Here is a 14,852-nt window from a genome sequence, read left to right as displayed (position 1 = left end):
GTTCCGGGCACTGAGTCGGCGCGTCTCCTAGTCGTTCGCAATCCGAGCCAAGCCCTCCAAATCCTCACCACGGCCTTCATTTTCCTGCTCAAAGTCGCTGAGGACCTCGTCGAGCTCAGCTAAATATAGCTCCTGTCTTAGCATCTCTGTGGAGAGTACGTTAGCACCGTATAGTCGAATAGGGAGGGTCACGCGCTCCGACTCGGGCACCGGGAAGCTCCGGCTTGAGTCTGGCGGCGGGTCGTGGGGGAGGGGAGCTGACCTTGAGCGACGAGCTCTTGGGAGCGCGCCAGGGCGACGGTCAATTGTCTGTAAGGTCTAGATTAGCAATCGCGTTCTGCGTCGAGAAGGTGATTGATGAATTAAAGAGGAGAGGGCTAAATACCCAAGCTCTCCGGAGATTCCCCAGCCCTGATCCTCCATCACGTCGGCCAGGTCCTCTTGGTGTTTGTCTGTGATAGCGGGATTGGGCACTGCAATGAGAGGTGCCTGGGTCCGCTTGACCTCAAGAACGTTGCTCGAGCCTGCCGAGTTTCGCGTCAGTACAGAAAGTGTGAGATAGTTGCGAGTTCAAGTCTCTTCACCAGCGTGGGTGATGACGCATCCGGCTAGTCGGAGACCGGCTTCACCGCGGCACCGAACGTAGCAGAGGCTCATGTTTTTGGTGTACGTGAAGCTGCGAATATCGATGCCGTAGTCGTCGGGCAAGGCCTCAACCTGCTCGGCAAACCAATCGTAGTCTGGGCCGCACTGGACCTCGAGTCTTCTGAATTTGTAGTGCGCGAGTCGCTGCAGGAACTCTGGCTTAATGATCTCGGCGAGCAGCTGCCGAAAACCTGCCGTCGCGCCAACCGTCACGAAGCACAGTCGGCTTTCGTGTCGACTCATGCTACTCATGCTGCTCATGCTGTACGTGCTGCTCACGCTGCTCGTACTGCCGACGTCGTCGACTTCATAGTCTTCCGCAGCATTCTCGCGCGATTGGGGAAGGTGATAGTCGCCGTCCATCATGCTCATTTGTTGAGCGAAATAGATTTGCCTGGGGGCAAATGCGTTTCTTCTTCGTCGCTCTGAAGCACGTTGAGTGAAATGGATTTGCCTGGTAAAATATGTGTAGAAAAGTGAAATAGATGTAGAAGAGTGAAATAAATTTGGCGGGGCAACTACGTTCTTTACTCGTCACTCCAAAGCACGTTGATAAAAAACCCTTACAAGGGAAGGTTTGATAAAAAACCCTTGCAAGGGAAGGTCTGCGTATCGTAATTGGCAGAAACCGTTACCGCCCGATAACGAAAGGCGGTGAAGTGGCCAGGGGCCTGATGTTCTCGCGAAAAATGAACCAGTTTTCGCTGTTTTTCGCGAAAAGGGGTGACTTTGCAACCCCTGTTGCAAGCGCTTACGCCAAGATGTACTGCATTGGGCCCTGGTTAGTCCAACTAGCCGTAAATAGAGTTAGATTGCCAAGCCCAAGGAGACTCACCGCCTTCGTTGTTCAACGCTGGATGGTGTGTCCTTTGTCGTGGCCATTCTCTCCAGTCTGGCCAGTCCAGCTGCCAGAATGAATAAAGTCGCCATGGGAGGCTTGTTGGTTGGAAGGTCATTCTATTTGGGAGCAAATCTCTTTACAAAACAGATCACCAGCCAGCTTCACGACGTCCTCGCGCGCTCACTCGTATTCTTGTTACTTTTTATAGGCGTGGAATAGGGCCCTGTCGCCAATTTTGGCCATTTTTCGCGAAAAGAGGCCCCTGAAAAGCGAGATTTGAGTATTTGCCAAAACTCAAAAAAACAGCAGTATTCGGTCATCACGGCCCAGTTTTCTAGCTTATTGCAGTTAGCCACAGCTTGCATTAGCTCGGTACATTAGCTTCATGGGGGGTTCAGGGGTGGCGGGCGGCTTCCCATTTTTCAGGCGAAAAGTGCTGCCAAAAACGGGAAAGCGTCTCGGAAAGCACTGTCTTGGTGTAAGAGAAGGCAGATACGCCTGATCAAGGTGGTCACAATAGGAGCAACAAGCAGGGCGAGCAATGACTGGTATTGGCGTAAGACTTCAACCTGGCCTGAGCTAAAGAGGTGTGCGAAGGCCATGGTCTATATACACGTGAAAGGGGTTACGAGTCATCCTTGCGTAGCCAGGGTGGTAGTGGCGATAGTGCGTGGCCCTGTTAGCGGTGGCGATAGTGGCGACGGTGGCGAGGGTGGCCCTGGTGGCGGTGGCCATGGTGGTTACGAGGGTGGTTTCCTTACACTTGGCATGGCTGGGGTGCTCGCTTTTGGCGAAAAGCCATGAAAAATGGCCATTTTTCGCGAGAAGATCAGGGCCTAGGCACCAGGCAACTAGGCCCCCGCTACCAAAGTAGGTCACAGCTCAACATGGGTCATAAAAAGCTCAACATAGGTCGAAAAACCCCAACCCTGAAAAAGCTCAACACAGGTCATAGAGTTTGACCTATGTTGAGCCGTTATGACCCTTGTTGATCTTCTCGGTCAGCACATAGCATATGCTGAAGGTCAGCCGACTAACCTAAAGTAGAAAAGACCGGCAAGCAAGGGTAGACATCTGCAATGCACGAAAAAATTAAGAATCAAAATAATATTGCTGCACAATTATTACTCTGCTTCAGCATATGCCGAACTTAGACTCAAATCCCAATCTAATAATAACAATTCAGGAGAATTGATCCGCAATTGATGCATCACCAACCTACAGAAGAGCAATAGCCAACTTTGAGAATAGAGCCTTTAGGCGCTACGTAGCTTATGCCGATTATGAGTAGAGCCTACGCTGTCTCCCTCTCCTTGAGACGGTACCCTTAGCGATACCGGCGACAAAGAGTTTGCAGGCGATGAGGATGAGTAGGTGCTTAGGCAAAGTTTAGACAATGCGGTAGAACAATTCTGGAATGATGACGATGATCCGATTGCGGAGACAGCAGGAGAGATCGTCCGAGGGATGGGTTTTACCAAGGTGAGCTGCTCTAGCATATGCTCAATCTTGACTGACTTCAAGCAGAACACTCTTAAGGATTACGGCTGTCACGACCAGGGCAAGGCATTGAGGTTAACTCAGTCCATTGGGTGCTATCGACGAAGTTTCTAAACTGAGGGGGGAAAGAAGGAAAAGTCCGACAACGCGTCGCGTGCTCGCGAATAAGTTTTCATCTATCAGTGGAGTAGGTAGGGCCTCGAGGAGGCTTCTGATAGGCCCGGGGGTTCTGGGCGGCTCTGGCTGCTTGAGGGCCAGTTTGGTGGACGGGTCCTCACATTACCCCCTTCCAAGCTCTGAGCGCTTGGCGTTCAGGAAGCTTGAAAGAGTACTGCGGGGGCAATTCAAGTATGCCTGGTGGCATGCTTCTTCTTTGTCCTCCTTCCCGTCGCATCGTGTTCCGCCACTTCATCATCCTCATGATCGCGACTGAAAGCATCGTCTGCCGCGTCTCGTATCCATTGCTGTAATCTCACTGGCGGACCAGCAGCTTCCGGGTGTTCTTTGTGGAAGGACTCCAGCAGCAATGGAGAGTTCTTGAGATCGCCAGCTGTATACCAGGTTTCGTCGGGATCCAGGCCGACCCAAGACACTTGGTATTGGAGCTTCTTTCGTTGACCGAACAGTCGCGATGCCAGAACCTTCTCGACCTCCCACTCGGGTTCTCCATTGATCTCCACAGGGGGTTCCGGTTCTGCCCGTTGTTGAGGTAAAGGGTCCTCAGAAGCTTTTCTCAGCCTATCAGCGTGAAAGACCTTACTTCCCTTGTACCATGACGGAGTATCAAGGACGAAGCTATGGCCTTTCATGTCGACTATAGTCCAAGGTCCGGCGTTCTGGGAATCCAGCTTGGTTGTTGGTGCTTCGGTAGAGAATCCTTTCTCACTAACATATACTGAATCTCCCACACCGAAGTCAACGGGGCGACGCTTCTTATTAGCTTGAGCCTCCATTAAGGCCTGTGTGGCAATGGCGTTTTGTCTTGCCAGGTCTTGGGCTCGCTGGGTTTGCTTGACGATATCCAAGGCCTTTTTTTGCTGATCGGTAGACAGGTCTAGCTCGGGCAATGGCAGAGACAAGGGATTCCGAGGGCTGGTTCCCAACGTTACTTCCAATGGAGACATTCCAATAGCTGAATGGTAGGCTACATTGTGGGCCAGGTCCAAGGCAGGCAAGTGTTCTCGCCATTTGGTCTGGTACTTGTCCACATAAAACCTCAGCTTTTGATCCAACTCCGCATTGGTGATCTCGATACTTCCTTGCGTTTGAGGGTGTCTCGAGCTTCCGTGGCGATGTTTGGTGCCCGTGAGCTTGTTGAGGGTATCGAGGAATTCGGAGATGAAGGGTCCGGCGTTGTCGCTAATCCACTGACTAGGGACTCCCAGGAAGCGGTAAAGATGATGGTAATACCGGGTGGCTAATATCTCCGCGGTATCCGTCTTGCGTCCGGCCAGGGTGGCGATCAGCTTACTGAAACGACAGATGAAAGCCCAAACGTAGTCATAGCCTTTGTCGTCCGTTGGCATGTTCTTTCCGTCTACTACTACATGCTCCCTGTAAGGAAAAGGACACCCCAAACACCAACTGCGCGCACAGGGTGCGCGCCCACCACTTGTCACCAACTGGCTAGAACACTGCCAGCTGGCATACGCTACGCCGTGGCGCCACGACCGCAGACTGATGCCCGGGCCGAACCCCTGAGCAGGTATATAAACAATGGCCCTCGCCCATCTTCCTTTGCGAGGGCCAGGTTGAAGTCTTACACCAATACAAGTCATTGCTCCCCTACCTTCTTGCCTGCATTGTGACCACCTTGATCAGGCGTACCTACCTTCTCTTACACTCCCAAACGTGCTTTGGGATCGGCAGCAGATGGAGAAGTCCGGGAGTCTTGTCGTGTCTAACCTTGTTCCTTTGGCAGCTCTGACAGTTTCGGATGTACCGGTTGATATCGCTGTTACGGCCCTGCCACCAATATTCCTTCTTTAACAGGGCGACCGTCTTGTTCTGTCCTGCGTGAGCGAATGCCTTGGGTTCATGGGCTTCTCAAATTAGGGCAGTCCGTAGAAAGACGCTTCCGTCAGCGGTAGTCTCCGGAATAACTAACAATCCTTCTTTACGACCCAAGTTCTGCTTGGCGTTCTCGGCAATAATAACATCGACCAAATCCGCTCCACGAAGTTCTATGGAGGTCAGGGCGTTGATTGATATCGCACCGTCGTTCGGCAGCCCTTCAATCTTTTCGGGTGGGATTAAGGCGAACGTTCTGTCTTGGATTTCTCGTGCCTTGACCGTCGGGTTGTCTACGGTTTTGCGAGAGAGAGCGTCGGCGGCAACATTATCCTTGCCTAGGCGGTAACGGAAGGTGATGTCGAAATTGGCTAAGTAGTACGACCAGCGAATCTGGCGGGCGGATAGTAGTTTCTTAGTAGACCAATAGATGAGAGCTTGATGATCAGTCTGTACAAAGAACTTGGTTCCCCACAGAGCCGGTTCAAAGTCCTTCAAGGTGTTGACCACAGCCAAAAGCTCCTTGTCTTGGATGAGATAGTTTTGCTCTGGGACGGACATTGTCTTGGACGAGTATCCGATCGGCTTCCATTCTCCGTCTTCTTGCTGCTGCCAGATCACACCGCCCGTGGCGTTGTTGGAAGCATCGGTGTCGACTTTCACTGGGAAACCTGGCTTGTAGAATGCCAAAACTGGGGCCTCGGTAGCCAGCCTCTTGAGTGCGTCGAAGGCGGCTTTTTGCTCGGGTCCCTTCTCGAAGGCAACGTCCTTCTTTAACAGCCTGGTGAGTGGTTCGGCAACTTGGCTGGCGTGGTAACAGAAGATCCGAATGAAGTTGCAGAGGCCTAGGAATGATCGAACAGAGGACTTCGACGTCAAGTCGTCCCAATCCCAATCCAGGATGGCGGCTACTTTGGCAGGGTCCACTCGCACTCCTTTTCCGGTCTCCAGAATCATACCCAGGTAGTCGACTTCGGTCACGTTGAAAGAGGACTTCTTGATATCGCCTTGGAGTCCGGCCTTGTGAAGTCGATAGATGATCTCCTCAACGTGTTCGAAGTGTTCCTCGTCATCGCCCTCTGAATAGGCCAGAACGTCATCAGCATAGGCACTAGCAAAGAGGTCCAGTAACTCGTTGAGTTGTGCATTGATAAAGGCTTGGAACCAAACTGGCCCGACTTTCAGTCCGAAGGGCAGGACTTTCCATTGGAAGGTGCCTTGGCGAGTGGTAAAGGCGGTAAGGTACCTTGAACCGGGGTCCATCAGCAATCGATTGAAGGCACAAATGATGTCGATTTTGGTAAGGTGCTTGGCTCGCCCACAGCGGCTGATGGTGCCTTGTACGTCGGGGGCTAACACTTGTCGACCCTTGATGAAGTCGTTAACTCAGCGGTAATCTACGCAGAAACGGTGCTCTTCTGAATGGGGTTTAGGCACGAATAGGGTGGGAGCAGGTTTATCGGTCATGCATCGTTCAATGAACCCGATCTTCAGTAGTTCGTCGGTGGTCTCCTTTTCGAGTCCTAAGAAAGCGAAGGGCGTAGGGTAGCGAGACGGTCTTCCCTCCAGCGGCTTACTAAGCTCAAGAACCATATCAAAGCCAGGGCGACTAGGAGGCAGTTGCGTTGAGGCTTTCTTCGAGAAGAATCCTTCCAGGTGAGCCAACTCGCGTGGTAGCTTGGCGCGCACTTTGTTGATGTGCTCGGAATCCTCTCCTACCGGAAACGGGATATGCTTTCCGTCGAAGGTCTTGTTCCAAGCCTTAGGGTCGACGGTAAGAGCGTTGAGGCTCACGGTGGGCTGATTAGAGACTCCATCCAATGGTATGGCAGTTTGGGGCATCTTCTGCTTTTTCCATCTCTCTTGGCGAGGGTCAGTCTCAATTGCGCGGAGGCAAGCAATCATCTCGGGGCTGTGCTTCTGTTCTGTTGCGACCGCTGGAGTCGTAGCGGCTGCTACTGTCTGTGTGTTTGTCCTGCGCCAGGGATTTTGCAGAATCTTTTGCACTTTAAGCTTGCGTTCCTCGGCCTTCATCAGTCGATCTCGGCGGACCACCTCTGACTGGGCATTCATGTCAATAGTGCTGGTGCTCGGATTAACAAGGATGCTGGGCGAGTATTGTGCTAGGGCAGGAGTGTCGTCGGGCCAGCGAAGAGTACGCGAGGCGGGGTGCAGCCATACGTTCTGCTTGGTAAACCAATCCTGTCCTATAAAGACATTATTGGCGGTCGGGATGATAATGAACTTCTGACAGGGGAAACGTCTGCCGTCGATCTCGAGAGTGACCCGAACTTGATGGGTAGCGCGAGCGGCGGCGGCCCCGTTGAAATCACTAAGTACTAGCGGTTTAGGCAAGAGTTCCATCTTTGCCCCGACCTTATCAACGAGCTTCTTGGCCATCTTCGGGGTCATAGAAAGGGAAATATCGGCTCCAGTATCACAAAGAGCGTGAGTCTTAAGACCAATGCCATCGACTAACAGGTTGACCCGTTTGGTGAATGTATTTGATTTTGGTAATCTGCCGACTTTAGCTAATTGTGGTATGTGGGCTATCGAGGAGACTTCCGACAGCCGAACTAGTTTTCCGACTCTAATGATCCTGAAGATTCCGACGAAGTATCGGCAACAGCGGTCCCGTCACGGTCAGAGCTTCCTTCATGATCGAAGCTGGCGAGGAAACTGGCCATAACCTTGCGATCAGGACATTTGCGAGCTTGGTGTCCTGGCTTCTTGCACACGAAGCAGAGGTCGGCTGCCTTCAGGATTTCCACCTCCTTTTCTATCGGTCGAGGTGCTGGGGCGACAGGGGTTGTGGTCGTCTTGACCTCGTTCTTATATTCTCCAGACCGGCGGCGTCGAGCTTTGCGTTCGGTGGGGGACTTCTCTCGGCGTTTTCGACGCTCTTCGTAAGCTTCCTGCTTGGAGAGAGCGGCGCTGGTGACGAGATTGCAGAATCTCTCGTACGTGACGGTCGGATCGCGGGCATCGGCGAGGAGTCGGGTGTCGAGGTCTCTAGGGATATGGGCGAATAAGGTATTCTTGCTTTCTTCAAGGGGGATCTTGGCGCGGGCTGCCAGACCGTTAACTTTCGCGATAAATGCATGAATGTCGTCGGACGGGTTGTAGCGAAGCTCGCGCAGTTCGTCAGCCGCTTTCAAGGACTGATTTGCGTCGAAGTAAGCATTGGCCAGAGTGGCGATCATCTCGGCTGTCGAGTGGTATAGATGGGTGAGAGCGTCATATCTCGAGCGAAGAAGATCGGCGGGTACTCCTTTTGTGGAGGCGTAGACCAGGTCCATACGATCTCTCTCGTCGACAAAGGTCTTCTTATCTCGACGACATTTGGCCGCCAACTTGAGAATCCAATCATCGAATTGGTCTTTCTCTCCTTCGAAGATGCCAGGATCCTTCCGTGATTCTCGGGCCCTTGCGTCATAGTCCGGGTTGGGATTGTCTTGTCCTTCATTCCCAGGGAACGGGGCGAACTCGGGTTTGGCCGCTGGTCCGACTGGCTTAAAAGCAGTTCCGCCAAACAAGCTTTGAGCTGGGGTTATATCGCGAGCGGCGCTGGGTTGGCGAAAGGGTATAGAGGAGCGGGGATTGAGCTCGGCTTGGAGCCGGGCAATGGTGGCTTGAAGCTCTGTAGTGGTAGGCGTGGAGGAGGCCATATCTGCGGTTGTTGATTGTGGGGTGGGTGTACTTGTGGCGATCATCTCGTCGTCTGTTGGTGCGGGGCGGAGGTTGTAATGGGTCAATTGTCGGTTGACTTCCGATTGTTCGGTGAGGATGCTGGAGTTCGTTATCTCGACTTTGACAGAGGCGAGAGGTGTATCTTGATCAGGGTCTCGCGCGGTAACAGCGGGCGATCTGCTTTCGGTGTTGCTGTTGGTAGTGACAGGTACTTCTGACTCGGGGTCACTGGGGTCTTCGGCGGGCTTGTTTAGCTCTGGGCTCGAGGGTGTATCGAGGACGGTGTCGTCTGGCACTTTGGCTGTGATACTCGATTCTCCTGTTGGGGTCCGGTCGCTGCTATCTTTTTTAGAGAGTCGATCGGATTTGCGTGTCGGTGGGCCGTAATCTTTCTTCGGCGGCATTGACTGCGCGGGGGTTCTGTGCCTTAGTTTTGCGTCGTGTACAGCCGACGTAGACAAGGCGACCCACTTATGCAATCGCCCCCCTTTGCAATCGCCCACCACCATCACCGCCCACCACAAGAATCGTCAAAATACTCAATTGTAGGCCAAATTCTATAGAAAAAAGTACATTCTAGTCCTCGTCAATCGCCCTATATTGCTCAAGCCCACGGGCGATAATTTCTTCAGCTTCCTGGACCAAGTGTGCAGGCCTGGACTTGGTCTTCTTGGATCTCTTCTTGGGAGGCTTTTGACTAGCTTTTTGAGCCTCGTCAATTTCGTCAATAGTAGCAAATCTGTCGTTGGCGTCTATTTTGACCCTTTTACGTGAATAGGGTTTTTTGGATTCCAACTCGTTGGCTAAGAAGTCGTTTTTTGCCTTAAAAGCAGCGATTTCCGTATTCTTCTGATCAAGTGCCCTCCCTACCTTCGTCAACATAGTCCTGACGACCCTATCTCGGGGACTAGTGGCCGTCTTGGCTAAGCCCTCTTGCCTGCGGACGTCGTGACTACCTTGAGGTGTATTGAAGAGGTCGTTCCGGGTTGCCCGGGTCTTCCGGGGTGGTGTGGATGGGGGTACTGGTTTTGCAGCTTCGTCCCGGACCGCCTCGGGGTCGTCAAGTATACGAGCGGGTTGGAAAGGCCAGATTCTAGTCTTCCGGAAGTCGGATATGATATTTCGGGCTGACATACCCTGCGCTGAGGCGTCCCGGTAGCAAAAAAGGAAGCGTTGCTTGTTGATAGGTGCTGAGGCTGTGAAGGAAGCCAATTCGAGGGTTCTTTGGCGAAAATAGGACTTCAAAGTCGAAAAGATAGACCGGTCGAGTGGCTGGGTCTTGTGAGAAGTGTGTGAAGGTAAGTATAGTAGGTGTACGCGGTTTCTTTTAGCTAGAAGCATAAAGTCTTCGTCGATATGAGTAGCGTGTTCGTCGAGGATTAATAGGCGCCAATCGTCCTTCCTTTGGGGCTTTGTTTGAGGAAGATATACTTCCTTGAGCCACATAAGAGCTATTTTGCTATTGCTCTAGCCTGTGGGCGTATAGTCGTACTTCCAGGTCTTGAGGACTGGTAGTTCCTTGAAGTTATCCGGGAAGTGTTGGCCTTGTAGATTTTCACCCGTAAAGATCACTACGGGCGTCAATCGCTTGCCCTCAGCGGTACCACACTCGATAATACTGACCCAGGTCGTTGGATCAGGGCCAGTCAGGACTGCCCGAGATGTGAGGGCATCGCCAATCACCTTCCCAACCGTAGTTTCCGTCTCTTGCATGCCATGTTCGTCCATATTGGCGATATTCGCAGGTACCAGCTTCTTGTCCTTAATTACAGCTTCCAAACGATCAAAAAAATCCTGGAATCTCTCACGGGTAGATCCTTTGACTCGAGACCGTTCTAATAAGGTACCTAACTTGGCCTTTACCCTGGGGTTGCGGGTAAAAAACCGATCTACCCAGCGCTCACCAACTCGCCCAGGGAGCCCGGCTTCGTTCAGAATCGCTTGTGCGAATCGTCTTAGCTGTGCACGACTTGGGGCACGCCCTGCAGCTTCCTCCTCAAGAGCTCACTCGGCGACGAAGGCTTCCTGGCCGTCAGTTAACTTCTGGGTGTTTTTTTGCGCTTGTCGTGGATCCTGTTGTCCACGGCGTCGTCTGCTGAGGGTGGATTCAGGGATCCTATATAGGCGCGCTACTTCCTTCTGCTGAGCGCCCTGATCAATAGCCTCAATAGCCTCGGCTATTAGCCGCTCTCGTACGCGTCGAACCATCGTATTTTGAGCCTATTCCGACCAGTATTGAGGAAGTTGTTGGTGGTGGAAGGTAGAGAGTAGGAAGTTGGCGGTGTGGGGGAAAAATTGCAAAGTGGGGCGATTGCAAAGGTGGGTCACCCTGTCTAGGGGTTGCAAATAAATGCGGGAATGAGGGAGATATATTTTACTTGCTTCGTCAGCAAGGAAGAGAAGAGTTTAGAATTGTGTCACGACCAGGGCAAGGCATTGAGGTGAACTCAGTCCATTGGGTGCTATCGATGAAGATTCTAAACTGAGGAGGGAAAGAAAGAAAAGTCCGACAACGCGTCGCGTGCTCGCGAATAAGTTTTCGTCTATCAGTGGTGTAGGCGGGGCCTCGAGGAGGCTTCTGATAGGCCCGGGGGTTCTGGGCGGCTCTGGCTGCTTGAGGGCCAGTTTGGTGGACGGGTCCTCACAAAGCCGCCTTTAGGACGTCACTGTTCGGGTGTGGGAACTACCAGTCCATCAGAGGATGCAGTCGCACGTGATTGTTCAACAGGCTGCACAGCCTCAGTGGCTGACCAGCGCGCGGGCCGCTATGCGGCACGTGCGCGAGGCGCACCCCTCACGTGACCTCCAGCATCGCCAATTTCAACGCGCATCCTGTCCCCGTAGTTCGTGACCTTTTAGACATAGAGCAGACCAGAATACAACCACCACAACCACCTCATTCGCATCGTTTACTGCAGTGACTATGGAACGAATGACCTTGTCATTTCAACATCGGGTTTTCTGGGTTTACGACGAGCTTAGGTAAACTAGGTATTTACTACGGAATGATGTCCTCGTAACCTATGAGTTCTGGTTCAATCTGAACCTGTATCTATCTAGCAAGTGGATCTCTGTGACATTGCGGGCAGCTGCTCGTAGCCTATTATTTACGGCGAGGCATTCCGAAACGACCGCCATGTCCAGGGTCGACCCATCACGTCTGGTATATAAAAAGACCAGTCCTTTTTATAACCCCTCCCCATAACGCCTTCCTTGCCAAGACGCTAATTAGCATACTTCCGGGTCCACTCACGCGCGATCGCATCGTACTTGGCGCGGTCTGTATGGTACATGTAGGCGATATCAGGCATGAGAGGGTCATCCGGGTTCGGGTCCGTTAGCATCGAGCTAATGGAGAGCAGCACTACACCCCAATTAGAATACAATATGAAATGAGGACTGGGGTCGTGATTTACACTTGGAGACAGTCAACACTGGGCTCCACGACTCTCGCAAAATGTCTAGGCAGATACCGCCGTCGGCATTGATGTTAGGGTGGAAGACAGGGGTGCTGAAGCTGATCCGGGGTGGCTTGAACGGGTAGTCATTTGGAAATGCGATGTTAAGGAAAAACACGCCATCGGAATATGGCGAATCGCTCTATAACGAAGCTATTAGTATACAGATACTAGGAAGTTCAGGAACGATGGCTTTGATTTCCGACACAAGAACAATCAAGTAAACAGGTAGCGCAAGGAACTGAAAACAATAGCGGGACGTCTTACTGGGCCCATGATCGTGGCTTGCCACTGGAACTAGGTACGAGTACATGTTAGCAAAGTCTTGAGGACAGTTCGAGACGTACAGGCCGCCCGCTCGTGCCATATGCGCCAGCATATCTTGGCTTATGAGAGGCGGTATGTGTATTTCGTACCATGTTATCGCCTACCGGCCCGGCCGTACACGAAAAGGTAGGATCGCTACGAGACAGAATGTTAGCATCGCGAAGATTATTGTTCAGTATTTGTCGAGGCTTGTCTGGGACGCTTGGAACCCAGCCGGTGTTAGCCTCGCAAATGCGATAACAACCCCGCCCGCAGTCCCGACTCCACCAAAGGAGGACTGATGAGATGACAATGGAAATGAAAGAGAGTGGTGTAAGGGTCTTAATAATGCGACATACCGGCCGAGGTCAGCGAGCTCATTGGTAATTCGCTTCAGAGCCATCTTCGGTTATGGATACGTGTTGCGCGCTTTAATTCTGGAGTTGAGCGTTGGGTCGATAACTCTAAGCCTGCTGGAACAAGGCTGGGTTAGCAAGGGCTGTGGTAGAAATGCAGAGAATCCGAATGAACCGGTGCGTCAGACAGCGGTTTGAAAAAACAGTCGACGCAAAGAGAGAGTTATAAGGAATCCCGAGAATATGGATCTTACAAAGAGAAAGATTTTTAGTTGCGCCCTCGCACCGGTGAAGATCGCCGGAGATCAGGATTGGTTCCAAGTTAGCGAAAGTTAGGTTGTAAGAGGAGAGGACTAGGAGGGGGGAGGGGGGAAATGAGCGGAGCAAGTTATCTTAGGCTGGTGCAGGGGCCACCAAGGAGTGCCCCAGAAGGGGCCCCACAGCAAACTCGACCAAGAGGACCAATGATTGGTTGAGGGGCGGTCTTGGCAGTTCGGTCGGCTACGCCCAAGTCTGGACGGGGTGCGGGCCGGTCGTTGTTGGAACAACGCGCATTTCAGACACATAGAAGTAGCTGTAGCAACGCATTCATCGGCTACACGGGCGGCGGTGGAGGCGTAGGGGTCCCAGATTCCATATAAGTGCCGACGGGCTAGAACTGGCGTGCGAAACCAACAATGACCATCACTTGAACCACCAGCTTTCGGCGTGCAGCACGCCCTGTGGCAGTACTGGTACCTGGTGATTCCAACACTGATCAGTGGTTAATTCACCACTATTGGGACAGCGGTCTATACTACAGATCAGCAAGGATCGAACAGAAGAGACAGCGCCATAAGGAACGGTCAACCCGTGAGCCAGCCCTCTGTACGAGCTTCTGTATCTCCGCCTACGAAGAGATGGTACGACGGAGCATTCATGCTTCGAATCCCAACCGCAGCCTGAGAACCTTCGAATCTACGGAAGAAGTGGCCGTGACTATCTCCCTGGCGTCACCTAGCCGTAGAGCGTCTACCACGCAACAAGCCCTGGAAGACGACCTCCCGGGCCAACAACGACGACCTACCCGTTGAACACTCATTCTTTTGCCTTTATTCCTTTCTATCTTGCTTCATTTTTTTCCCCACCTTTAGCCACTCCGTTGGCTACTTCATTTCTTCGCCTCTTTTTCAACATTCCTTCATTTTTCCCACCTGCTCTATTTCTTTGGCCATGCCCAACATTCCTTCATTTTTTCGGCCCTTCTCAATATTCCTTCGATTTTCATTTTTCATTTGTTGAACTGCGTGTGGTAGGTAGGCGGAGTGGAGCGGTTTAGCGTAGGCTCGAGAGCTAAGTGCAAGGTAGATCGCAGGAACTGTGCCTTACGGTCTCGTACGACAGTGCCTTGTGAGAGGCACTGAGGGAAGCAGCCTGACTGCTACAGGTCTGCAGAACTCTGCTGCGGGCCTGCCACTTAGACTGTGAGAACTCTGCTCAATAGTCTACCTCATGGGCGGCAGGAGACTCTGCCCTGCGGCCAGGGTCTTCTTGGGCGGGCTGACTGCTGAAGAAGACAAAGAGGAGCTGTATTATGAAGGGTGTAAATACAAAGTGTTGCGGGGCTTAGCCCTGCTTAGGTAAAGCCTGGGTCAGCAGCCCGCACTAGGGTTCTCGCCCACACATTTAGTACGGGGAATAACCCCTCCTAGAGTTAGCTCCCTAATGCAACACACATTTTTGTCACCACAACACAAAGAGTGGTGAGTGCTTAACTTACTTGAGGAAGGAAATCTATCCAAGAGAAAGGACTGGCCTTATATGAGCAAGAGGCAGGTCTTCCGGAGACTCATGGCCTCGTATTCGACAGTCTTCCAGGGGGCCTAGTGCTCCACACACCAATCGCACCTCATATCGCTATATACTGGTTTGTGCCGCTGTACAGTTCTTTATACAGTGTCCCGTGGTGCTGTGCAGCTTCCACAATACTTTACAGTGCCATAGCTGCACCAGTACAACCGCTACAGTGCCCTGGACTACATCTTTTCCCCACCTTCAACCATTCTA

The 14,852-nt window shown here is 52.2% G+C and overlaps 3 protein-coding genes across 3 annotated transcripts; all 3 read right to left on the bottom strand.

Annotated features, from left to right (window-relative positions):
- On the bottom strand, positions 1–1,168 carry B0T26DRAFT_492475 (uncharacterized protein). The gene is made up of 4 exons (XM_060435332.1): positions 585–1,168; positions 386–524; positions 263–309; positions 1–146 (listed from the first exon to the last, which is right to left on the bottom strand). Exons 1-4 carry the CDS (start codon positions 1,015–1,017, stop codon positions 28–30), a joined length of 738 nt encoding a protein of 245 aa, XP_060290078.1. The 5' UTR covers positions 1,018–1,168; the 3' UTR covers positions 1–27.
- Positions 1,099–1,677, bottom strand: B0T26DRAFT_492469 (uncharacterized protein). The gene is made up of 2 exons (XM_060435331.1): positions 1,481–1,677; positions 1,099–1,411 (listed from the first exon to the last, which is right to left on the bottom strand). Exons 1-2 carry the CDS (start codon positions 1,573–1,575, stop codon positions 1,180–1,182), a joined length of 327 nt encoding a protein of 108 aa, XP_060290077.1. The 5' UTR covers positions 1,576–1,677; the 3' UTR covers positions 1,099–1,179.
- Positions 1,678–11,563: 9,886 nt separating this feature from the next.
- Positions 11,564–13,115, bottom strand: B0T26DRAFT_864023 (ubiquitin-conjugating enzyme/RWD-like protein). Its single transcript, XM_060447785.1, has 6 exons — positions 13,061–13,115; positions 12,810–12,923; positions 12,561–12,606; positions 12,412–12,441; positions 12,103–12,286; positions 11,564–12,050 (listed from the first exon to the last, which is right to left on the bottom strand). The coding sequence occupies exons 2-6, from the start codon at positions 12,851–12,853 to the stop codon at positions 11,911–11,913; spliced, it is 444 nt and encodes a 147-aa protein (XP_060290076.1). The 5' UTR covers positions 12,854–12,923; positions 13,061–13,115; the 3' UTR covers positions 11,564–11,910.
- Positions 13,116–14,852: the final 1,737 nt, after the last annotated feature.

Source organism: Lasiosphaeria miniovina (genome assembly GCF_030549165.1).
Source record: "Lasiosphaeria miniovina strain SMH2392-1A chromosome Unknown B0T26scaffold_8, whole genome shotgun sequence".
In the NCBI taxonomy this organism is placed as follows: Eukaryota; Fungi; Ascomycota; class Sordariomycetes; order Sordariales; family Lasiosphaeriaceae; genus Lasiosphaeria; species Lasiosphaeria miniovina.
Note: the sequence above shows the minus strand (reverse complement) of the source record. Positions and strands in the feature narration are given on the sequence as shown.